At 43.7% G+C, this 25797-nt stretch overlaps 2 protein-coding genes across 2 annotated transcripts in view; one reads left to right on the top strand and one right to left on the bottom strand.

Annotated features, from left to right (window-relative positions):
* The window catches only part of LOC138296682 (protein FAM228B-like), a 144433-nt gene extending 144306 nt beyond the window's left edge, over positions 1-127 (bottom strand). Inside the window, exon 1 of the mRNA XM_069236033.1 lies at positions 14-127. The gene's annotated coding sequence lies outside the window, so the exon portion shown is untranslated. The remainder of the gene's footprint in view (positions 1-13) is intronic.
* Positions 128-267: 140 nt separating this feature from the next.
* Positions 268-25797, top strand: part of PFN4 (profilin family member 4) — a 48809-nt gene continuing 23279 nt past the window's right edge. The window contains exons 1-2 of the mRNA XM_069236031.1: positions 268-332; positions 9835-9982. Coding sequence (XP_069092132.1) covers positions 9866-9982 — 117 coding nt within the window. The 5' untranslated portion in view covers positions 268-332; positions 9835-9865. The remainder of the gene's footprint in view (positions 333-9834; positions 9983-25797) is intronic.

Genomic DNA, 25797 nt, shown 5'->3' with positions numbered 1-25797 from the left:
CTTGTGTACTCACCCGCTGACCCCGCGCCGGACCTGTACTTTCGCGGGCCAGAGAGCGCGGACTCGGCGGGACCCCAACAAGCGTCATTTAGTTGTCTGGTGACCATAGCAATGCGTCTCCCTCCCCGCCCCCTTCTGTCTTCCGCTATTGAGAAGCAGGGCTGCCACCCAATTGGCTGATTCAGACGCCAGTGTGGGGCGGGATTATGATCACATTTTCAGCCTATCAGTGAGTGAGGAATCATCTGAAGGTTTCAATTGGTTGAACGGCGCAGGCAACGGGTTGAGGTCACAGGGGATTCGGAACCTGGTGCGGGTGTCACGCTCTCGGGGTAGGTGTACGTTTTGCTGCATGAAGGTAACGGTAGATGTTGTGTGGAGAGTTTCTCTGCTCTATGGGTGTTTTGTCCGCTTTCTTTCTGTTAATAACTGCCCCACTTTACAACTCTTTCCCAATCATAGTGGCTCTCCTTTCCTTGCCAATGAAAATTGGGGAGTAAAAATTGCTAAAATGTTCTGCTGACATCTTTACCACCTTAGGTACAATTTTGATGCACATTCTCTTACTCTTTGTAGTGATACGCTAGGACGTTCGTTTCGTTGAGGGTTCTCCTGGTCTGACACTTCATTCACAGCACACGTTGGTCGAAGTTGGCGAAATTGGGGGGGGGGGGAGGACCGTCGGGGAGGGCAATTGGGCAAGCACGACCTTTCCATACTTTTTGATTTGTGAAAAGCCGTTCCCCTACTTGTCATAAAAAGACAACCGCCCCGGGACGGTTTATTCCATTATTTTTAATGCTGCGACTGAAGTGTAATTGAGTAAGCCCCCTGTGCTGTGAAACTCAAGCCACTTAGCTAAACAAGCGTTCCTGCCAGGGTTCCTGCTTGCTTGAAAGAAACGCAAATGCGTTAATCTGCAAAAGTAAAGGGTAATTTGCAAATGTAAAGGATGCGTGGAAGCCGGTACTGGCTTTAGTTGATCTAATCACTCGAATCTTTGAGATTGCAAAAATGTATTATTTTTCAGTAGTAGTGCAGAGAGTTAACAACTGAATTGTGAAGTACCTGCTTTTAATTCAAGGCTAAAATAATGACTTACATATTCACAGTGCTTTCTGTCACAGGCTGTGATCTCTTAGTACTTAAAATACACAAACCACTACTCTGCACTGCACCAACCATCTATTAATGTTGTTGCTTTCTGGTTACACAAAGACCGCTACAGTGCATAATGTACTGTAGTGCATTTCACACTAAGTAACCACTTTAAAATTTATTTTTCATTTAAGCTGCGCATTATTTTATATGTAGCTACCTGACGGTAAAAGACTAAACAAATTTACAGAATATTTAGTTTTTTTTAGCCATAGCTTTGACCCACCCCCACACTCACCGACTGCAGCCCCACAGCTCGCAGCATCATAGTTCCCATACTTTTTTTTAAATGTATTTTGACCACTGAGCAAATGTTTTATGTAAGATCACAGAGAGATGGCTTTCTCTTGGCTGAGTTTTGTACTCCGTTCTGTTTGTTTTAGTTAAAATTGTCATATGATGTATGGATTGAAATTTTATAAAACATACTTTGGCAGGGGGCCGTAGGTGCACCAGAGGTGAAACAAGCATCGGCAATGCCAACAGGTCTGGCTTTAATGTGCTGCACCCTGCACTCAGAAAGGCATTCCCTTAACTTGCCTTCATAGAGACACATTTATCACCCTGCACTCCCAGAGGCTGTTCTCTCACCATGCACTCACAGAGGAACACTGCTCACCCTTTATTAGTTAACATTCTATTTTTTGCTGCTTTCTATAGTGCAGACTTGGCCCAAGGACACTTGAGCACTTTGCAAGAGAGCAAGACGTGCATTCTAAAGAACACACATCATAAAACCACCAAATATCAACTGGAGACCAACCCCAATCCTTTTCAGGGTGGCCCACAAAATGTCACTAAATTAACTTGTGCTTAACCCTATGGTAGCTTGGCACCAGGCAGCCAGGCTTAATTTAGAGGCAATGTGTAAAGTAATTATGCAGCACACAATCAGTAATAAAGTGAAATCATAACATAAGAACAATCCTAAACCAATGTAGAAACCCCAGGGCAGTTAATTCCATTATTTTTAATGCTGCGACTGAAGTGTCATTAGGTAAGTCAGTCCCGTGCTGTGAAACTGGAGCCACTTAGTTAAACAAGACTTCCTGTAGGTTGAGGGGAAGAGGTGGGAGCAGTGATTGAATGTGTACAGTGAGGAGGAGAGTTTGGAGACTGCTTGGGAAATGGTGTCAGTTTTCTCAGACAGAAGAATCAGAGAGGATAAGAGCTCAAGAGAAGAAGATGTTTGGAATGATTCATTATCACAGGCTGAATTAGGGGGTCTTTTTATAAGATGCATCTGTGAGGATGTACATGGGCCCACTGCTCATCCAGCATTTGCAAAGGCACACTTCTCTCCCTGCTCTCGCACAGGCACACCTCTCCTCCTGCACTCGCATGGACACATTTTTCACCTTCCACTCACACAGGCATGCTGCACACCTGGCACTCTAATGAGCACACCACATACCCAGCACTGTCTGAGCACACCACACACACCCAGCACTTGCACTGGTGCACTGAACACCAAGCACTCATATGGGTGCACCACACACCCAGCACTCCCCCGGGTTCACTATACCCCTGGCACTGGCACAGACACAACACACACCCGGCACTCACATGGGCACACCTCAACGCACACTTTGCACTCCGACAGGCATAAACCTCACTTTCTATTCTCATGGGCACAACGATCTCCATGAAGTCAAACAGACACAACTCCTCACTGAGACAGGTAAACTGCTCACCATGCACTCACAGTGACACACTTTACATAGTGTGCTCACAGGAGAACACCTCTCACCCTTCACTCGTCTAGGGGTTTCCAGGGACGAAAGGCGTGTGAATACATGGGGTGTCATCGAAGAAGAACAGGTGGGAGCCAAATACTCAAGAATGTGGGTGTCAATATAGAAAGGAAGAGAACACCTGGAGGTTGGTTGGAGGCAAAATTGTGCCAATAAATAATAGCAGAGGTAGCTGGTTCTGCCGATTCCAAAATAAGTGCCATTATTTGTCAAAACAAGTCACCAGCAAGCCATGCCCATACAGTGAACAAGTGTATCAGGAATTAAAACTAGCAGGTCTTGTGTCAATGTGAATTTGAATGTGAATCTGCATCACAGACATGCATTTACAACTTTTACAAACTTCTGAAAATTGTTGTAGATCTGCATGTGGCCCACGCGTTGTCATTTAAATGTACGTTCCATTTTACCATTAACATGGCATGGCATCTTTAACCCCTTCGCGGCCGGGCCTTTTCCCCCTCCTGTGCCAGGCCTTTTTTTGCCTATTTAGAATAGTTCTCGCTTAGGCCCTCATAACATTTTGTCCACATAAACTACCCACACCAAATTTGCGTCCTTTTTTTCCAACATCCTAGGGATTCTAGAGGTACCCAGACTTTGTGGGTTCCCCTGGAGGAGGCCAAGAAATTAGCCAAAATACAGTGAAAATATCATTTTTTTCAAAAAAATGGGAAAAAGGGGCTGCAGAAGAAGGCTTGTGTTTTTCATCAACAAAGGGTTTGCGGTGCTAAAATCACCAGCTTCCCAGCTTTCAGGAACAGGCATACTTGAATCAGAAAACCCAATTTTTCAACACAATTTTGGCATTTTACTGGGACATACCCCATTTTTACGATTTTCTGTGCTTTCAGCCTCCTTCCAGTCAGTGACAGAAATGGGCATGAAACCAGTGCTGGATCCCAGAAACCTAAACATTTCTGAAAAGTAGACAAAATTCTGAATTCAGCAAGGGGTAATTTGTGTAGATCCTACAAGGGTTTCCTACAGAAAATAACAACTGGAAAAAAAAAATGAAATTGAGGTAAAAAACAGCAATTTTTCTCTACGTTTTACTCTGTAACTTTTTCCTGCAATGTCAGATTTTTGAAAGCAATATACCATTACGTCTGCTAGACACTTCTGGTTGCGGGGATGTATAGAGCTTGTAGGTTCATCAAGAACCCTAGGTACCCAGAGCCAATAAATGAGCAGCACCCTGCAGTGGGTTTTTATTCTATACCGGGTATACAGCAATTCATTTGCTGAAATATAAAGAGTGAAAAATAGCTATCAAGAAAACCTTTGTATTTCCAAAATGGGCACACGATAAGGTGTTGAGGAGCAGTGGTTATTTGCACATCTCTGAATTCCGGGGTGCCCATACTAGCATGTAAATTACAGGGCATTTCTCAAATAGACGTCTTTTTTACACACTCTTTTATATTTGGAAGGAAAAAAATGTAGAGAAAGACAAGGGGCAATAACACTTGTTTTGCTATTCTATGTTCCCCCAAGTCTCCCGATAAAAATGATACCTCACTTATGTGGGTAGGCCTAGCACCCACAACAGGAAATGCCCCAAAACACAACGTGGACACATCCCATTTTTTGACAGAAAACAGAGGTATTTTTTGCAAAGTGCCTACCTATAGATTTTGGCCTCTAGCTCAGCCAGCACCTAGGGAAACCTACCAAACCTGTGCATTTTTTAAAACTAGAGACCTAGGGGAATCCAAGATGGGATGACTTGTGGGGCTCTGACCAGGTTCTGTTACCCAGAATCCTTTGCAAACCTCACAATTTGGCTAAAAAAACACATTTTCCTCACATTTTGGTGACAGAAATTTCTGGAATCTGAGAGGAGCCACAAATTTCCTTCCACCCAGCGTTCCCCCAAGTCTCCTGATAAAAATGATACCTCACTTATGTGGGTAGGCCTAGCGCCCGCGACAGGAAAAGCCCCAAAGCACAACGTGGAAGCATCCAATTTTTTGACAGAAAACAGAGGTGTTTATTGCAAAGTGCCTACCTGTAGATTTTGGCCTCTAGCTCAGCTGGCACCTAGGGAAACCTACCAAACCTGTGCATTTTTGAAAACTAGAGACCTACGGGAATCCAAAATGTGGCTAAAAAAACATGTTTTCCTCACATTTCGGTGAAAGACAGTTCTGGAATCTGAGAGGAGCCACAAATGTCCTTCCACCCAGCGTTCCCCAAAGTCTCCCAATAAAAATGATACCTCACCTGTGTGGGTGGGCCAGGTGCCTGCAACAGAAAAAGGCCACAAACTTGTAGAGATTATGGGGATAGCACAGCGAGTTGATAAGCACATATTCTTCTTTTATACATCTTCAGGCTGACTCTGCTTTGGGGACCCACACAAGTGAGGTGTCATTTTACTTGGGAGACTGAGGGGAACGCTGGGGAGTATAAATTTTGTGCTGGAGCGGTGATCGTACAAACGAAAGTCAGTAAAATATGCTTTTTTTAACAAATTTTTAGGTTTGCAGAGGAGTCTGGGTAAGAAAATATTGGGGGATCCACGCAAGTCACACCTCCCTGGACTCCTTGGGGTGTCTAGTTTTAAAAAATGTCTGGGTTTGGTAGGTTTCCCTAGATGAAGGCCGCACCCAGGACCAAAAACATAGGTGCCCCCATGCCCCCCAAACACAGGTAGTTTTGTAATATATCATTTTGATGTGTCCACATACGTCTGTGATGTGCCAAACACTAAAATTGTGAAAAACGCACTTAGGTTATGTGAAAAAGGCCCCTCATCCACCAACCAAGTTGGTGGCATGCTTCATCATCGGGGTCCCACCTGAGACACCTAGCTTGTCACAAGTGTGCTGCGATGCCTGATTACAGCGGAGCAGGTTTTTTAATTTTTACCACACATACTGGTTGGATTTGGCACGAGGGTGAGTGATGGTTCAGTAGATAAAATTTTATTAACAAGAGATTTCACAAAAGTGAAATGCACTGGTAATAACTGAAAGGCCAAAAAACTGAACCAATGACTCACAGCTCGTGAGCTGTAAAGCCACGGCAAGGCACCAACAGCGTTACAGTCCATTCATACACCTTTCATACATGACATGCACAAGACCATTCACGCTGCCAGCCACGGGCCCAGCACATTACAACACTCGCATCGACAGACAGCGCCAGTCAAGGGCCCATCACTCTCTAAGCCCACATGCCTGATACAGCAATCACACCAGCTGGTGAGTGTGTGGACTGGCGTTTGGCTGGCACCGCTAGCCAAGCGCCACCCCACGCACACCGCCAGCCAAGCGCCACCCCACCCATACCGCCAGCCAAGCGCCACCCCACCCATACCGCCAGCCAAGCGTCACCCCACCCATACCGCAAGCCAAGCGCCACCCCACGCACACAGCCAGCCAAGCGCCACCTCACGCACACCGCCATCACTTTTTTTTTGTTTATAAACAACAAAGAAACCACTAACTAATTATAAAATAAGTAGAAAACTACAAACACAAAAGCTCTAACCAAATACATGACAGTAATGCCAACCGTGAAACTGAACATCTGAAAATATAAAACAGGCAGTTTACGCTCACGGTAATTCCCCAAAAATGTTCCTAGTGTGTTAACTTCTAAAACAGCCGGGCACACACAGCCCAGCCTTTGAAGGGCATTCGGGGCAGTACATCCGTCTCTCCCTCCGGATTGCTCTCCGGGCACATACTCTGCATTTCTTTGTGGGCAAGTCTTTTTTGGGAGTGGGAGGAATGTGATCTGGAAAGTGGCGATCTTTCAATCTAGTCCTCCACCACTTCTACTCTAGGAACTCTTGCCCGTTCCACCACAATAAGGCTCTCTATCACTGACTCCTGAAATTTAACAAATGTCATCCTTGACTCAGGTGAACAATCTTTGAACACAATAAAAGCATTAAAGTTGCCAAATAAAATAAATGTAGGGCCAACTTTTTATACCACACGTAAGACTTACGAAGAGCAGTGTAAGGTTCCAACCTCGGATCTACTCTATCAACACCACCGATGTGCCTATTGTAGTCCAAAATCCACGTAGGTTTGCGCACTTCCGCAACCTGACCCCAAACAGTCACAGGGGAAGTACTTTCATCATGGATGGTAGATAGCATGTACACATCCCCCCTGTCTGAAAATTTCAGAGCTAGCAGCTCATTATTCCGCAAGGCACTGCACTGTCCCCTCTCACATTTTTTTATAGACAAGCTCCCTTGGATAGCCTTTCCGGTTAGAACGGATTGTGCCACAAGCAACAGTGTCCACTCTAAACAACTCCTTGAACAACTGCACTCCAGTGTAGAAATGATCTACGTACAAATGGTGACCTTTGTTAAACAGTCGTCTACCAAGTTCCCACACAATTTTTTCACTAACTCCAAAAGTGTCCGGACAACGAGGAGGGTCAATACTGGAATCCCTACCAGTGTAGACCCGGAAATTATACACATATCCTGTACTGCTTTCTGACAGCATATACAATTTAATCCCATACCGTGCCCTCTTACTAGGAATGTACTGCTTAAAAACTAAACGCCCCTTGAAAAGGACCAAAGACTCGTCCACACTTATCTCTTTGCCTGGAACATAAACCTCTGAGAAACGATCTACAAAATGATCTAGGACAGGCCTAATCTTAAAAAGACGGTCACAATCAGGGTGATCTCGTGGCAAGGCTAAAGCATTGTCTACAAAATGCAGCATACGAAGAAGAAGCAAATAGCGATTACGTGTCATAGTTGCAGGAAATATAGCCGTTGCCATCAAGGGACTAGTAGACCAATAAGAAGCCAGTGACGGCTTCCTGATCAACCCCATCAAAAAAGTCAAACCTAAAAACTCTTCCAGATATGTGGGAACCCACTGAGTAGCTCTAGACTGAGGCCTAAGTCTGGCAGCGTTGTCCCTCAAATATTGCTCTGCATACAAATTAGTCTGCTCCACAATCTCTTCCAAAAATACATCGTCCATAAACAAGTGAAAGAAATGGACAGGCAAAAAGTTTTCCGTATTGACTCTACACCCTGGGAGACCAGTAAATGCAGGTAACTGTGGCTGCTCCATGTTTGGGGCAATCCAGGTGTCCGGTCTTCTACTGGGAAACCCTTCAGCCCCAGGCTGCTGCATTCTTGGCACATCAATGTCCTCCTCTAAAACAGGCCCTTCATCTGCACTGAGTAGCATCCTCATCAGAAGAATACTCTCGGACAGAAAACTCACTGCCAGAAACTCCCACTTCCTCCTCTGCCTCAGATGCAGAGTCAGTCTCGTAATCATGGTCTGAAGACGACTCAAAGAGCATGCCAACAACCTGCTGAGCGGTCACTCTGCGGCTAGCCATGACCCTCACTAACAACAAATTGATTGCCAACAACAACTAGCACTAAAATAAGTAATAAACAAAGTGTAGCTTTATCACAAAGAGTTATGTACTGAAAAAGCTACTCACCAGCAACTATTCTGCACAGACACAGCAATCACCAATGATATCCCACTAAAAAGAAAAAAGCAAATTAGACATATGAAGACACAAATATCATTGTGCTCAAATCTAAGGACAATTTCACGCACAATACTGCATTTAGTACACCACCTACAAACATGTCATTCATGCATGTCAACAATACTGGAGTAAATTGCTTTCACTTACCTAAAACATGCAACAATGCAAACTGCAGGGCAACTACTGCCAAAACCGCAAGGATCCACAGCAAAGGAAGCAAAAGCTTTGAACTAGGACAAAAAGAAGAAATAAACTGTTATAATCACAAATACCAATACTTCGCCAGTTGACAAACACCCCGCCACCAAGAACTTAGAAATTGTCCCTGATGCCTAAGTGGCTTCTGCCCCACTAGGAGGCAGATGGGCCTAAAAGAAAATAGGCTCATCTACCCCCAAGAGGGGCAGAAATGGCCAACAGCTCTGTACCCTGTTTGGGGGTGGGGGGGAAGGGGGCAGCCCTTGCCAAATGGGGCAAATGGGGGTGCCCCCAGAACAAAAAAACAAGGGGAACCAAAAAGAAAATCTGACATCTTGGTGCCTTCTGCCCCCCTTGGGAGCAGGTGGGCCTAAAAGAAAATAGGCTGATCTGCCTCCAAGGTGGGCAGAAATGGCCATCACTAATGAGCCCCCTTTGGGGGGGCGACCCTTGCCAAAGGGTGCACCCCCAACACTAAACAAAAAAAGGGGAACCAAAAAAAAATCCCTGCCGTATTGGTGGTTTCTGCCCTCCTTGGGGGCCGATGGGCCTACAAAAATCCTCTAACTTTTGGGACCAGACAAATGAGCCAACTTTCCTTTGCAGTGAAAAACTACCCAGAGAAGAGGAGGGATCATAAGTGTTAGAAACTGGGTCTCTAGTTGGCAGAGGTATGCACTCTGTCTAGGTAGGAACCACAATCCTAGCCAGGGTAAGTCAAATACACTGCCTACATTAATCTGTGCTCACCCTCTGATAGCTTAACGCAGAGCAGGCAGGCTTAACTTAAAAGCCAAGAAGTATCTGTGCAACACACACTCAGTAATCACAGTGCAGACACCACGAAAAGACTCCACACAGGTCTATGAAAAATAAAGGTTACTTTTCTGTGTAAATCAAGACGAAAACAACAAAAATCCAATCCGTACATTTGGAGGTATTTTGTTTGTGATGGAAAACACTGCTGCTTGGGTAATGGGTTAACAATTTGAATGTATATTAATCTAAATTCCACATGCTTCTATACATATCGAGTATTCTCACACACATACTGCGGATAAGGTTGATTCATAACTACATACTAGTCCACATTTCTTCTTTGGTTAGTATGTACTTCCATTATGGAGCATTCTAATAATGAACGATGATGTTATGCTCTCTATTGTAGTGTCAGCAGCATGTTTTATCTTTGTGTCTTTTGCGCTCTTCTTTCTTTCAGACGCAAAGTAAAAACATCCATTGTAAATAAAATGATCCATTTGCAAAGTCTGCTGAACGAGGCCCTCATTCTAACAAAGCATGTGGAAAATGCAGCTATCCTCAACATAAAAGAAGCAAAAGTGGCTGCATCAACTGCAGGATTTAACGTAAGGAAAGTCATGCATTACACAAAAACATTGATCAGACCAAACATGAACTATACTAAGGCGTCCTCACTAAGGAGTAAATTGTGCATTGACTTGTGTCAGCAAATACTTATCAGACCATGTTTGTGCCTTTTCATCTGCTCTCTGGTTCCCGTCCAGTAGTTGTCATTGTAATTATCAAACCTCAGATGCTGCGTGAGGTAGTGTTTTTTTTTATGGGATAAGCAGCATAAAGCTGTTTTGGAGGGCCCACCATTCGTTATTTCTAGTGTAGATAAGGTAGAAATTGAACGAAGCAGCTCATGAGCAGTGTGCCACTGTACTGTTAAAGATGGGTAAGGTGTTCATTGGTAGCAGTAAACGTCCAGCTACAGGAAAAGGGCACCTGGTGATGCTCCTGTCGCATTACTTTATTTTATTCTCTTGAATCAGCATTTTTTTGTGGAACATTTTTATTGTTTCTGAAAATAAAACAGAACAATACATTTTAAAGAATACCTGCAAGGTTTATACCTCTAGCCAACATAGTCAGATCCCATAAACCCAGCATTATATCTGACGCCGATGACACACAACTCATCCTCTTACTCTCCAAAAACTGCACTTAAGTCAGAACCAACTTCCACCAATGCCTGACCAGTGTAGCCAATAGGATGAGTAATAACTGCCTCAAGTTCAACACAGACAAGGGGGAAGTCTTGATCTTCAGCAGCAACAACTCCTCCTGGGACGCCTCCTGGTGGCCCACAGAACTGGGCCCCACTCCAACCCCAGCTGAGCAGGCTAGAAATTTCCCAGCCATAATATTCTTAACCTTCTTGTCCATCAAGCGGAGAACAAAATTTGACCTGTCGGAAATCTAGATACATCTCTCACTTAGTTAAATGTCTATAATTGTTCATCTTTGTGTAGGGCCCCTAATATCTTGTATCTTCCAGTAACCCAATCCGCCACTTCTGCTTCGGATGGCATTCGACACGGGGTAGCTCCACATTGATGTGTACAAGTGAAATGGAGTATTTCTCATGAATCTATTTGTGACCAAGTTCCATACATCTTTCATACATACAACCAGATGTGTGAGTATCAAAGTCTTTTCCGATTTCAACTTAAATATGCTTCACAGTTACTTTGAACCATGGCTTCCAGACAGAAGTTTATTCTCAGGGTTAGAACTCTCATTAAGCCAAATACCAGGCGCTACAGCCTTCTAACTTGATACATACTGACTCGGGTGAGGCCAGACCACCTTTTTCATGTGATTACTTTAAGGTCTCTAACCAGACTTGAGGCCTCTTAACCTTCCATGCAAAGATGTTAATTAACCGTTTCCATTCGTTAAAGATCTGTTTTGGGAGACAGTAAAATATTCCCTGGAAAATGTAGTAACACCTGAGTAGCACTTCAATTTTTTTATTGAAGCTATTCTTCCCATCATTGATAATGGAAGCAAGGATTGAAATAGGATTGGCATCTTCTCCCCTTTCAGGACCTGCCTATGTTGAGATCTTTTATGCCAGTGGGAGTTTGAGAAATTCATAGTCTTTATAAGTTGTTATTAGTGGTCTGTATGAAGTTTCTCTAGAGTGCTCTCTTTGTATCTGTCACAACAAGAGTTTTGCGTATTTATCTCTCTCTCTGTATGCAAATGTTGCCTTTATGATGTACTTATCTAGGGAAGCGTATAATTCACCCATCTAAGTCAACAAACTCCACCATGAACTCTGACAGTCACATCACCTCCTTCTCTATTTTCACTGTATCATCCTCTGGTTTTGTTATGTCTTGTTCCAGCTGCAAGTGTATTTTGCACATCTGTTTAATAAATATGCTCCACAGGACCACCTTCATAGTATCCTATTCCAGATCATGTGAGAGGGTTGGTCCTTCATTGAGCATTTCTTCATAGACTGCTTGTTTAAATTCCTGATCTGATGGGGCCTCTGGATGAAGCCACCACAGCAGCACTTCATGGTCATACCCGGACCAGGTGTATGTAAGAGTGAGTGAGGATGATGAGATACCTTTCTACCTGGATACTCTGCCTCTGCACATTAGTCGATAAGTGTTCTATTAACAAATAGATATTTGCTCCTGCTCTAGTGTTAGAATAAAAAGAAAAGAAGAGCTCCTCTGGGTACTGTGTCCCCCAAACAACAATTAGATTAGATAATCTCTAATTTATTTCTTATTCTTGATGTCGGGTTGTTAGTCTCTGGCCCACAATATTTAGAGAACCACTTAAAGATATATCACTTGCTCAATGTGGTTAAACTTGAGCCTTAGAGATTTAACATCCATAATTCAAGTCCATCTATCAAACATACAGGAAGTACAAATTTGCACTCTGGCTCAGCTTCCATCCTCTGAATCTTATAAGGTACCTCTTGTGCAATCAAAATCGCTGCCCTTCTAGCATAGAATTAATATCTTGCTGCATTTATTTTGCCTGCCATTTACAACAGTCTCTGTCTTACTCAGACGCTCTCAAATGGGCCTCCGAGACTTCTCTTTGTTTTAAGCATGAGAATACTCTCTATTTAGATAGTCTTTCAACCCTTAGATACCCCAAGTCATAGTCTTAACTTTTCCTGCCATGTGAAGGGGGAGCTTTGGTTTCTTAATAAACCACTGCTTGACCATCCTTTTACATATTTCCAGCATGCAGCATCCAGACTTACACATACTTATGAACTTCTACAAACCCTACCTCGGACTTGGAATCAAATAAAAGGAAGCCTGAAAACCCATATGTAATCCATGCGGTAGCCCCGCCATGCAAAGGCTGGCAGAAATGGGCCCCCACGGACAGCCCCGTTGCGCTTTCCACTGCCTGAATTACAGGGAGTGGAAAGTGTGACGGGTGCTGCTGCACCTGCCGCACTGCCACATTGGTGCTGGCTTAACGACGAGCCGGCGTCAATGTTAAGGCCCTGTTCACCACAGGGCTGGGCGGCGGAAACACTCTTTCCGCCCTCCGGCTCTATGGTGAAGTCCTACCGCCCGCCAATCTCATAGTGAGGGCCATAGTGCCCTTGCAACTCTTTCACAGCATCAAAAGATTTTCGCTGGCGTTGCACTTGCTGGGTTTAATCAGGAAATAACTGAATTGTTAAACTTTCCTACTGAACTTCATTTTGCATCTCATGCTCTGTAGGATTGTCGCTATCCCTCTAATTTAAAAAGTTGCCAATCGTAGCTCCAGGTGGACAAAGGTGGTGCTAGTGCTCCATGCCCTATCAATGAAGAATATGTTTGACAAAGTGTTTACAGTAGATGCAGTGTCTCAAGGATCCACTTTTTCACAAACAATTATTTTGTAGAGCCCTCTCGTCACTCTGGAAAGTCTAAAATCGTGGAATATTTAGGCAGGACCTTCCATCCTCAGTTTCCCCAATTGCCATCAACATTTTGGTTGTATCTTGAAGATTGATGATAGTGTTGCACATTTCATTGACATTTAAAGTAACTGCTTCTACTGCTTCCCCCTTCTTGTGAGTCCTGACAGACAATCTTTTGATGGTCAGATAAGATTAAATGCCTGCTTGTTACCAAGATGTTGCTGTATATTGTACAATCTTATTAGTTTAGGAAGGCTTGTCTGATTTGCCTTTCATTAAGTTGTCACTTAATTGGACGACGACAAAGAAAACGAGAATTAGCAAAGCCAATAGGCATTCCCTCCAAACAGCACAGCTATTGGCTTTGCCAATGCTTTTTGCCATCCTTATGTGTGTGCATGCTTTAAGACACATGTGCACACAGGGCCAGCAATCTTGAAATGGGGTTTCTATTTTAAAATGACCACTGAGACGCATGCATTCATCATAATGCACAAACCCATATGTTGCCTATTGCATGTGTTGTGCTGCACGGTACCCAATTTAAATTTACCGTTCTGTAAATGGGAAGAAAGAAAGCAAGTGGACTGTCAGCACTTCAAAGCTGCTGGGACCTCAGGAAACCCACCCAATCAAGACCAGACAACTAAGATAGACAGCAAAGCCACCTAATCACGAGCAGGGGCTGACCAAAAGCACACTAAACATATATAGAAAAGGTCAGAGGAGGGGAACAGCTGATTCTTTTTAGGGGTTCAAGTTGTATGTTTGTGCCTTTTACATGTTATCAGCATCGTAGTATGAAATAATTCAATCTGTACCCTCCATTCAGCATATCATTTTAAAGTTGATTTAGGAAGAGTTATCACAGTTTATCTCTAAGTATGTGTCTGCAGTCTCTCAGTATACAGTTCAGCTAAGCCAGCCTCTCACTTTGTGTGCTCCAGAGGCATGAACTACCGGAAAATAAATAACCTTATGCAACCTGTAAGCAAAGCGATTTAGACGTCTATTTTGTATAATAAAAATGTATCTTACCTGTCCTCAGATCAGTAAACTAAAAACATATATTTTGGATTAAGATTCACCCGTCCTATTGATGATTCAGAAAGACCAAAACTATAAATAAAACGGAATACCTTTATTTAATAAACAAATACCTTTTAACAAGTGCATACATCCAAAAATGGTTAAGAAATATTTCATAAGTTGAATACCTCCCATTTTTATTTAATTCTATTTATTGGCCAACACAGAATTGTTTTTTCAAAGTTTGAAAATATGAAAACATTTACAAATAAAACTTATGGAAAACATATGTGTCAAAATAACATGACTGTCCAGTACTATACATACAATATTGACTCTGAGCGCTATAAGAAATAATTTGTCACTTAAATTTCTTTTTTTCTTTAAATTGCAGAGATATAACTTGTCTTTCACACATTGTATGGCTTGGTCGTATCAACTACATATAACACCTGGCATATATTAGATTGCAGGCATTATACATAGTTTTAGTGTCAAGTTAAACTTTGGTTACTGCCACCTCTCTGGGTTTCTGAGTTCTGAAGAATTGGCCTGGCTCAATAAAGACAAACAGTAATAAATTATGAAAGTAAAATTCACGTGGGTCTTATTTGTTACGTGAGGCTAGCTTTATCTACTTTTAAGACTTGTTGAAGACAGAAGGTCAGGTTTGTCTCCATATGTGAAAACATATAACCTTTGAAAGGAGTACTCTTTTTTTCTCACATCAGTGTACATAGCAGTCCACAACACAAAAAAACCCTATTCATACCTTGGCTTGGTTGTATAACCTTCTTTATAGTTTGGAATCTTACTACTAAATACATGACTAATAAACTTTCAATATGATGGTCACGTTTCATGGATGCTCCTTCTCCTCATGATGACCTCTAACAAGAGAAACATTAGAACACCAAAAGCTGTGGCTTAGGCTCACCCACAGAAGGTGGATGAGCGATGGCAGGAGGCTGAGTGCCACTGCAGCAAAACTGACCCACCCTCTCCTGTTATGTCAAGTGAGGATAGATTATGATGGCACCTCTAGCCCATAAAGTCAAAGAGACCAATGAATATTGGGCTCCTTTGCAGACTCTCAGGGAATGAGGCACAGCTCTTTGAGAGTGGAGACAAACCAGAGGTACAACCTAGCGGGCATAGGTGAGCTTGCCCACATTGGAATGGGCCACGTCCTGCAGTTGAAGCCATGGGAAATAAGCTCAAGGCCAAGTGAGATAGTGGCAGTGACCATGGAAGGTGGAAGAGATAGTTGCAGGCGATAAAGGAGATTTTAGAACAGAATTGGAGGAATCTGATGCAGTTCCTTTTTGGAACTGAGGGAAACACTTTCATGTTGTGTACAAAACCTAGGACTGTTTTTGAGACAAACGCTAGAGGAAAAAGTAAAGTAAGAGGATGCAGGAAGTGCCAGGTGCATGAGGAGCCAAAGGTTGCTTTGCCTGGGGCAACCGCAGTGCCACAGGTGATGCATTATTGTGACCCCTTGCACCATTCCTGTGTACTGCACCAGATTCTGGACTTGGTGGTGTAACATAAGCCCCCCAGTCTGAGCTCCCCTCGACAAAGGTGGTGGGGCAGGGAGGGGGCCCACTCCTTGTACTTTGCAGGGGGGGCCCTCAAGTTTTGTTACCCCACTTTCTGCACCCCTCTTAAACCTGGGACCTTAGGCAGTGCAGCAGAAGGGATGATCATTACTAGCCTGCCTCTCTGCCCTCGCTGCACTGGCTTCTGGTGAACAAGAGGGTTATGTTAGAGTTGCTGTGTATTGTGAACAAAGCTTTTCGTACGACTGCCACTCTTTATCGCAACATAAGTTCATACATCATTGCCCTGCCCTTCAGCTGCGTTGCTCACATGCTAATGTGTCACACTCTCAAATTCCAGGCCTGAGCACTTAGCAGGTAGAACCTTCTCTGTAAAGGCAGCCTGTATTTGGAATACCATTCCTTCCTTCTTGAGAGCCACTCACAATTTGTTGATATTGTTAAAGGCTTTCAAAACCTAGCTGTACACTATATAATCTGTTTGCCTGCAGTTTTGGGACAGTCTCTATGGCAGTTTCTGATGCCAGGACAACTACATAGGTAACAGCACACTCTACAAATTGTTTAACGTACGATAACGTAAGGCATACATATCTTACAGAAAACACAAACATAGATAAAATTCACCCTAAATATCCCTCCTAACTTTTATTCTGCGGTACACCCTTTCCTGAGGCATAATTGAGTCCAAACATGGGACTTTTGCCTAGATACCAGGTTTTACATTCAGCTCCGTTATGACATTGAAATGATCCCTGGTCGTTTCTCCAATTTAACAAAACTTTAAGGTACAAACATTCTATCTAAATTTGAACAGCGGTGGCTCCTCTGTTATGGTGGAGGAGCTTCAACCCCCCCCCCCCCCCTGCTGTTTTCCAGCAGAGGGAAAAGGAAAAAATAAAATGATAACAACCATTTTATTACAATTTTGTTTTTCGTTGGGTGCTAGAGCCCACTGACTAGGGCAAAGCCGTAATGGCAGCAGGGGGAGGCGGATCTGTGCGCACAGTAAATGCGCATGTCAACAGACATGCACATTTAGATCTCTCCGGCTCGCAGGCTCTGAGTGAGCACTAAACCAGCCCACTCAGGCCAATCACGGCACTGCTTTCATGCTGGTAAACAGTATTGCCAGCATGACAGCAGTATCTTGATTGCTGGCTGCCCAGGGTGCACCAGCCTGTGCGGAATTGGGACCAGAGCAGAAAACAGACAGCGGCCGGCAGTTAAGTACATTTTTATTTTTCTATTTACCCCCCCCCCCCCCCTCCCAACCTTATCATCACTAACAGCCGCCACTGAATTTGAGCTACATTATTGTGCCAAAGGTTACACAAAAAAGATGATTCTTTCTCCACATGGTTGCGTGACTTCTCCTTATTAAAGCATCTGTAAACGTTAGTTCTCACCACCATAGTATTTCTACATGCCAAATAACAGTCACACTGGGTGTTCTGCTTGTACAACCTGTTCTAACCCATATATAAAATATCCAATGAGATGACAGTTTACCTCCTCAAGGTCAGGAATAAACAAACTTCACCTTAATGTATATGTCCCTTTGCAGGCTCAGTTGAAGCAATAAGGAAGAATGAATACAATCAGATCTGTGGAACTAAAGAATCATACTTGTGTGAAGCTAATGGAACAAAAAAAGAAAAACAGTGTAACAATATATGATTGAATTATAAAGAAAGTTGTTAGGTTACTAACAACTGAAATATAGAGATAAGCAATACACTTTACTGGTGAGAAATATATAGAATTATAGATGGGTAAGAACTGGGATGTTTTTTAATGAGGGATTTTGAGTGACATCAAGTGAACGAGAGCAAATTCTGAGGTGTTGATGTCACTCAGAAACCTGAGGTGAAAAACATCCTTGTTAATAACATTTCACACATCTGTAATTTTATGTTGTATATTGCCTCCAGCCCCAAAATCATTTGTCCATGCTTCCAACATATATGCAGTGGCAGAGAAGTAATGGGGGAGCATTAACTAACAAGGTTTTTAAGAAAACCTAGACTCCTGTCACCCTCGAGATACAATTACCCTCCCCCTCACCAAAATTATAAAATATTTACCTTTCCCCTCCCACCCACCTTCACCACCCTCTGAAAAGTTCTTGCTTTCCCAAATATATAAAACAAAACCCGGCCTCCTGCCACACACTCACACCAACCTTTGTGTAAACCCCTCCCAAACATGAAAGAAATGCCTGGACCCCTGCCACCCACTCCCATCCAGCCTAAAGAAACTCACCCTGCTCTCATTGGCGGCTGGTGGACTTGGAAAGTGGTGGGGCCTGGGCAAATCCTGCAGACATTTTTTTTTGGGATTCTCAGTTGTCTGTGGTTTATAGAATGATTCTTAGGGTCGGGCATTCCTAGGCATATGCCCACACTTGCAGTGATTTCTTACTTTTGCAAAATTCGCAAAAACTCTATGTTGGAAGCCATGGAAAGTGTGATTTTTCTGAGTTTTGCCTGACAAGTGATTTATTTGTCCTATTTGTAAGTATGTAGATTTTCTCTTTCCGAAACTCCTCAGGCGTAGAGCTAGGGCTGCAGTGACATTTGACTTCTTTTTGTCAGTTTTTTTTGTTTACTCAAAAAAAGCCATGTGTCAACTTACTTTATAAAAAGAGGTGCATTTGCAGAATGCATTCACCTCTGTTGCTGGTCTCTCAGCCTGATTGATAGGTAAAAAATGTTAATCATGACCCAACTGAACGCTACTCGATTTATCGACAACAGAACGATGGACGGCTGACTTGATCTACCTGCCAAACATGGATCCAAGGGCTGATTTGACCTACCTGCCAAACATGGATCCATGCAGAGGATCCGTTAGACTGCTGAACCACCAGACCTGACCCTTCTGTTAGATCCTCTACAGAAAATGAGAGGTGGCAAATGTTTTCCCACACTAACTGCACCACTTAAGCATGGTTGAATTAGGTTTGAGTTAGAAAATGCAAACAAGTAAGGAAATGAATTGCAAAAGTGTGAAATACTCAAATATTGACTGGCTTTTCTCAGAGCAGTGCAGTGTGCAATTGCCAAAATGGTAGACAATACATAAAAGGTCTGAACACATCACTCAGCCCTCCTCCTGGCCCATCTGATTAGGATCCTTCTATTTTCCCCTCTCTTGACAGTGATTCCGCCCTTAAGGCCTGAATTAGATCAAGGCGGAGGGGTTACTCCGTCGCAACAATGGTATTTAGATTTCGGCAGATGGGATTTCTGTCACTGTTGTGATGGATTAAACCCTCCCCCTAGATCTAAATTAGGCCTTTATTCTCTATTGTTCTTGGCGTGGGAAGTCTTTTCCCCCTGATGGAATTCTGGAGTTCCTCTGATTCGGTACCTTGATACCTTTGAGTTTTGAGCACTATGCGAGTCGTTTTTTTTACATTTCATTTCACATCCTTTACATGGCTCCCATTGAACTCTGCTGGATTTGCAAAGCCCCTGCATCACTTACAGATGAGTCCATGTGAACAATCTGTTTCCTCACTGGAAACTCCAGCTTTTGAGTCCTGGGAAGCCATGCAGTGCTAAGGACTGACACATCTAAACTTAGAAAGTCATCCACACTGTAATGTTTCTTATCGGGAAACACAAGTAATTTGGAACATTTTTCAAGTAGCCCACATCTGAAAGGTCCTTTTGATCTCATTAACCAACCTCAGCCTTAAACAGCACTTCCTAAACAAACTGGTACATCTTTGGGGGACGAGAACAACAAGAAGGTTAATAAAGAGTGGTCCTGGAATGTAGTACCAAATCTAAACAGAGGCACCTCAAGATGCCATCACGTACTCTGATGGCCTCACTACCATTGAGGGAGCCTTTGTCTGCCAGAACTTGGACTTGTCATGAACTGATGCCTTTACTGGGATGTGTAGTCATTTTACGTTATGTAGTTTCTCAAACACTTCTTTCTCAGTTGCTCAGCAGCAGTTCTGTAGCCATTGTATGTCTTGTTTTTTCTTAACTTTATTGCCTGTGCTTGAAGAATGTACTGACTCAAAAGGTGACAACTCTACACTCCTTTAGATACATACTGTAGAGCACTATAAAATGGGTTAAATGCTAATTAAGAATGGGGTTAGGAACTAATAAAGTAAATTAATAACAATGCAGTTATGACTGAGTGGGGGTTCACACATCTGTACTGCCCTCTCTCCTGACCCAGGTGGCATGTCAGAGTAGGCATCACACCTAACCCCTGGGTTACAGAAGAATCTTTACACCTGGTGTAGGAAGTTGGCTCTGTATGTACTATTTCAAAGTAAAAAATAGTGTGCACAGACTCCAAGGGTTCCCCTTAGAGGTAAGATAGTGGCAAAAAGAGATAATTCTAATGCTCTATTTTGTGGTAGTGTGGTCGAGCAGTAGGCTTATCAGAGGGTAGTGTTAAGCATTTGTTGTACATACACAAGCAATAAATGAGGAACACACACTCAGACTTACTCCAGGCCACTAGGTTTTTATATAGAAAAATATATTTTCTTAGTTTATTTTAAGAACCACAAGTTCAAGATTTCCAAGTAATACTTTAAATGAAAGGTATTTCACTTAGGTACTCTAGGAACTTTGAATAATCACAATAGCATGTACAGTCTTGGTAAAAATGGCAATAAGCTATTTTAAAAGTGGACACTGCAAAAATCAACAGTTCCTGGGGGAGGTAAGTAGAGGTTAAGTTCACAGGTAAGTAAAACGCTTACAAGTCTCAAAGTTGGGTCCAATGTAGCCCACCGTTGGGGGTTCAAGGCAACCCCAAAGTTACCACACCAGCAGCTCAGGGCCGGTCAGGTGCAGAGGTCAAAGAGGTGCCCAAAACACATAGGCTTCAATGAAGAACAGGGGTGCCCCGGTTCCAGTCTGCCAGCAGGTAAGTACCCATGTCCTCAGGGGGCAGACCAGGGAGGTTTTGTAGGGCACCGGGGGGGACACAAGCAGGCACAGAAAGTACACCCTCAGCAGCCGGGTGCAGAGTGCAAACAGGCGTCGTGTTTTGTATAGGAAGTAATGAGGAGACCCGGGGGTCTCTTCAACAATGCAGGCACAGGGGGGTGCCTCGGGGTAGCCACCACCTGGGCTAGGCAGAGGGTCGCCTGGGGGTCGCTCCTGCACTGGAGTTCGGTTCCTTCAGGTCCTGGTTACAGGCAGTCGCGGTCAGGGGGAGCCTCTGGATTTGCTCTGCAGGCGTCGCTGTGGGGGCTCAGCGGGGTCGTCTCTGGCTACTCATGGGCTCGCAGTCACCAGGGAGTCCTCCCTGTAGTGTTGGTTTTCCGCAGGTCGAGCCAGGGGCGTCGGGTGCTGAGTGGAAAGTCTCACGCTTCCGGCGGGAAACGTGAAGTCTTCAAAGTTGTTTCTTTGTTGCAAGAAAGTTGCAGATTGTTGAACAGGGCCGCTGTTCACAGGAGTTTCTTGGTCCTTGGTTGCAGGGCAGTCCTCTGAGGCTTCAGAGGTCGCTGGTCCCTGTTGGATGTGTTGCTGTTGCAGTTTTATTAGAAGTTGGGAGACAGGTCGGTAGGGCTGGGGCCAAAGCAGTTGTCGTCTCCGTCTTCACTCCAGGGCTTCAGGTCAGCAGTCCTTCTTCTGGTTAAGGTTGCAGGAATCTAGTTTCCTAGGTTCTGGGGAGCCCCTAAATACTGAATTTAAGGGGGTGTTTAGGTCTGGGAGGGCAGTAGCCAATGGCTACTGTCCTTGAGGGTGGCTACACCCTCTTTGTGCCTCCTCCCTGTGGGGGGGGTGGCTCATCCCTAATCCCATTGGGGGAATCCTCCATCCACAAGATGGAGGATTTCTAAAAGTAAGAGTCACCTCAGCTCAGGACACCTTAGGGGCTGTCCTGACTGGTGGGTGACTCCTCCTTGTTTTCCTAATTATCTCCTCCAGCCTTGCCGCCAAAAGTGGGGGCAGTGGCCAGAGGGGCGGGCATCTCCACTAGCTGGGATGCCCTGTGGTGCTGTAACAAAGGGGGTGAGCCTTTGAGGCTCACCGCCAGGTGTTACAGTTCCTGCAGGGGGAGGTGAGAAGCACCTCCACCCAGTAGAGGCTTTGTTCCTGGCCACAGAGTGACAAAGGCACTCTCCCCATGTGGCTAGCAACATGTCTGGTGTTTGGCAGGCTGGTAGAAACTAGTCAGCCTACAGTGGATGTTGGGTATGTTTTCAGGGGGCATCTCTAAGATGCCCTCTGGGTGTATGTTACAATAAATTGCACACTGGCATCAGTGTGCATTTATTGTGCTGAGAAGTTTGATACCAAACTTCCCAGATTTCAGTGTAGCCATTATGGTGCTGTGGAGTTCGTGTTTGACAGACTCCCAGACCATATACTCTTATGGCTACCCTGCACTTACAATGTCTAAGGTTTTGCTTTGCCACTGTAGGGGCATAGTGCTCATGCACCTATGCCCTCACCTGCGGTATAGTGCACCCTGCCTTAGGGCTGTAAGGCCTGCTAGAGGGGTGACTTACCTATGCCACAGGCAGTGTGAGGTTGGCATGGCACTCTAGGGGAGTGCCATGTCGACTTAGTCATTTTCTCCCCACCAGCACACACAAGCTGTGAAGCAGTGTGCATGTGCTGAGTGAGGGGTCCCTCGGGTGGCATAAGAAATGCTGCAGCCCTTAGAGACCTTCCCTGGCATCAGGGCCCTTGGTACCAGGGGTACCAGTTACAAGGGACTTATCTGAGTGCCAGGGTTGTGCCAATTGTGGAGACAAAGGTACAGTTTAGGGAAAGAACACTGGTGCTGGGGTCTGGTTAGCAGGGTCCCAGCACACTTTCAAATCATAACTTAGCATCAGCAAAGGCAAAAAGTCAGGGGGTAACCATGCCAAGGAGGCATTTCCTTACACCTAGCACAAGTTTTGCAGTTGGAACCTAAGGGACTTTTCCATCCAAAAGAGGTGGCAGGTCATGATTTCAGATTTTAAAATTTACTTCCAAAGATGCCACCTCTCCTTGTGTAAATTACTCTTGTACCCCAGAAAACCTTAGAGTCCACCCGTTGTGTCTTCAAAACGGCTATTGTTCAAGCATTTTCCGCCCTTTGCATACCCTTGTAGTTAATGGGAATGCGTGCCTCTATCAACTAATCCAAGCATAAGTGTAAATTAAAGGATTACTTCTTGTGGATCTGAGAACTCACCAGTGATGGGATGCACTTTGTGAGTGACAGCCGCAACCCATGCGGGGAACAGCAGTTAGTGGGGTGAATTCCCAGTAACACTTCTCTTCTGTAAAATATAGTCACGCTCATTCACTACTGGAAGCACAAGGAAGGTTGCAATATCTTTTTGGAATTACCTGGATTGGACCTATGTTTACTTAAATAGCTTAGCACTTTCTTTAGGTAGCCATGCGCTTTATAAATCATGCATAATAACAATCTCTACAAGAGGAGTAACCTATCAAACTAGTACTTTTTAGGAAAGATTTTTTCAATTCTCTAATTATTGGGAAATCCGCCCCCGCCCCCCACCATCTGACTTATTTGAAACCAGGAACAGTGAAAAGCATGTTACTGTTTGGGCAAAGACATAGACATGAAAATCCATGTTGAATGTATATGCTAGAACTATCCATCCAAGCCTTTCAGGCTACCCACTAATGAATAGGATGATTAGATATGGGTTTCCAATCACATAAAATAACAAATACCAGGTGAAATGTTTTAAATGGGGGAAAACACTGAGTGTGAAATTTGCACACGTTCTTCAATCCTGATTCTGGTTCAGGCTCTGAAATCTGGGCAGCCAAAGCACTTAGAATGAGGTCTAAAGTCTTGACAACAAATACCACCCGGATGCTTAAAAAAGTCTCTAAATTAATTATTTAATTTGTCTCTGAATTTACCTTGTACTCGAAGAGTGATGTCATGTGTACTTGTGTTTCTCCTCTCTCCACATCGCTATCCAGGCACTTCACATTAACAACTGCTTAACATTTTATGTGGCTTTGGCCCCTCATTTCGAGTTTAAATATAATGTTTTGTTTAGGCTTAGGGCGCACAGTGCACTGAACCCAAAGGCCTGACTTACTAATCATAGCAGTAAAGATGAGTGCCTCTGAAATAAATGCACCTCATAGTTAATCTCCCATAGGCTCCGAATCCAACCTCAGGATGAGAACGTGTGTCCAGACTCTTAATGGCTGGGAGCAAGCAACCTTTTTGTGAGGATGACTTTCTGGGATTTCGAGAAGCTCCAGAAGGATTTCCCTGTAGATTTTTAGGATGGATACAATCACATTAGCAGCCATTACTTTGACCTTTACTGAGATTAATCAGATAGCTATTCCACAAGGCCATGTCTATCATCCTTACCTGCCATTGCAGAGGCTGGACAGATTTATCATTCTGACTACCGCCCTAGGAATTTGTCAACTGGAGCCATGTTGACATCCATTAAATATCCACTGTGTAAGTGATGGTCAACCGAAGTAATGGGCGCACAACATTCTTTACTCATTGTATATAGATTTGTTGCTGTTTGTAGACCGCAAACCTTGTTGGAGAGCATTGGAGCACTGAACAGGGAACATGGCCCCTGGAAGATACCATTTTTAAGGGAAGGTCAAAGATAGTGCTCTGTGAAGAGGTGTGAGCTTCTGGGAGGTGACCTGGAAGCACTCGCCTCGGGCCTCTTGAGAGATGGACATGTCTCAGCTGTTGGATTAGGCTAACAGGTTCCAAACTTTAAAGAGACACAGTGCATGGTGGAGCCGGGGATCTTCCCAGGCAGAGTGGCGCCTGAAGGTCATATACATTGATTTCCTGTGGTGAGGAGAACCTCCTCAGACTGACCATTCTGCGTGAGGTGGTGACGATTGCAGTTAAAAACTGCAGATGCCTATTGACTTCACTGAAAACTCAAAAAATGTTCTTTGAGGTTAAATATTTAGAAACCTCGTTCCGGTGCATTTCCACTAAATAGTTATGACTTTGTTTGAAAGCCAAGAAAGTTGTCCAAGGAATGCCTTCCACAAAGGATGCTCCTGTTTAAAAAACTTTCCGAAGGGTTAGTGAAAATGAGGTACCCATAACTCCAAAGTAGATACAAAATACTTCATATTTATTTAACGTTCAGAGTTCATTTCGATACGTCTCCAACTACATTGATATATACAGGTTACAGATTTCATTTCTGTAATATACACGTTTGTCTTCTGAGACAGTCTGAAGACCTAAATAAAGACTTTTGTAGATATTAATAACTATCAAAAACCTCAATCCATCTCCATTTAAAAAGAGTATCGCATTGACACTAGGAGTGTGAAGTTGTAAAGCTTTTTTTCTTTCAACATTAACACATTTCTCGCAAAAACTATGAAAAATAAGTACAAGTTGTGAAGTTTCATGCGAGTTGCGTTTTCGAGCGTTGAACGTGTAACTTTCTTTGAGATTTAATATCGTCCACTCTCCGATTTTCATGACTGAGTGATTTGTATCATTCCCCGAGAAGTAACGAGTTTCGAGAAGATGAGCTGAGCAGGATATGTACCTGCGAACAGAATGTCCGTGATTACACAGTGTAACAAACTGTTTCACAGCATTCTAGAGAAAAAAACATGCCTCCATTTTCAGCACCACAAACACTTGCAAGATAAAAACTCTGCTCAAGTTTAACTGAAGAAAAACCGAGAAACTGCGAATGGCAAATATTCTGCAACTATACAAAACTTCACTCCTGTAATAAAAACTTTGTGCAACCCTAATTCATATCAGTTGCACACCCCACTTCTTACCTCACCTTGTCCTCGATGAGAAAATGTGATAACTGGTCCTATGTACAGTCAACAATTGAGGCTTTTAAAAGAGTCCATCTTCTCTGTCTTGGACATCTCTGTCTCAC

The sequence above is a fragment of the Pleurodeles waltl genome, chromosome 5, assembly GCF_031143425.1.
Source record: "Pleurodeles waltl isolate 20211129_DDA chromosome 5, aPleWal1.hap1.20221129, whole genome shotgun sequence".
In the NCBI taxonomy this organism is placed as follows: Eukaryota; Metazoa; Chordata; class Amphibia; order Caudata; family Salamandridae; genus Pleurodeles; species Pleurodeles waltl.
This window is presented reverse-complemented; position numbering and strand designations above follow the sequence as displayed.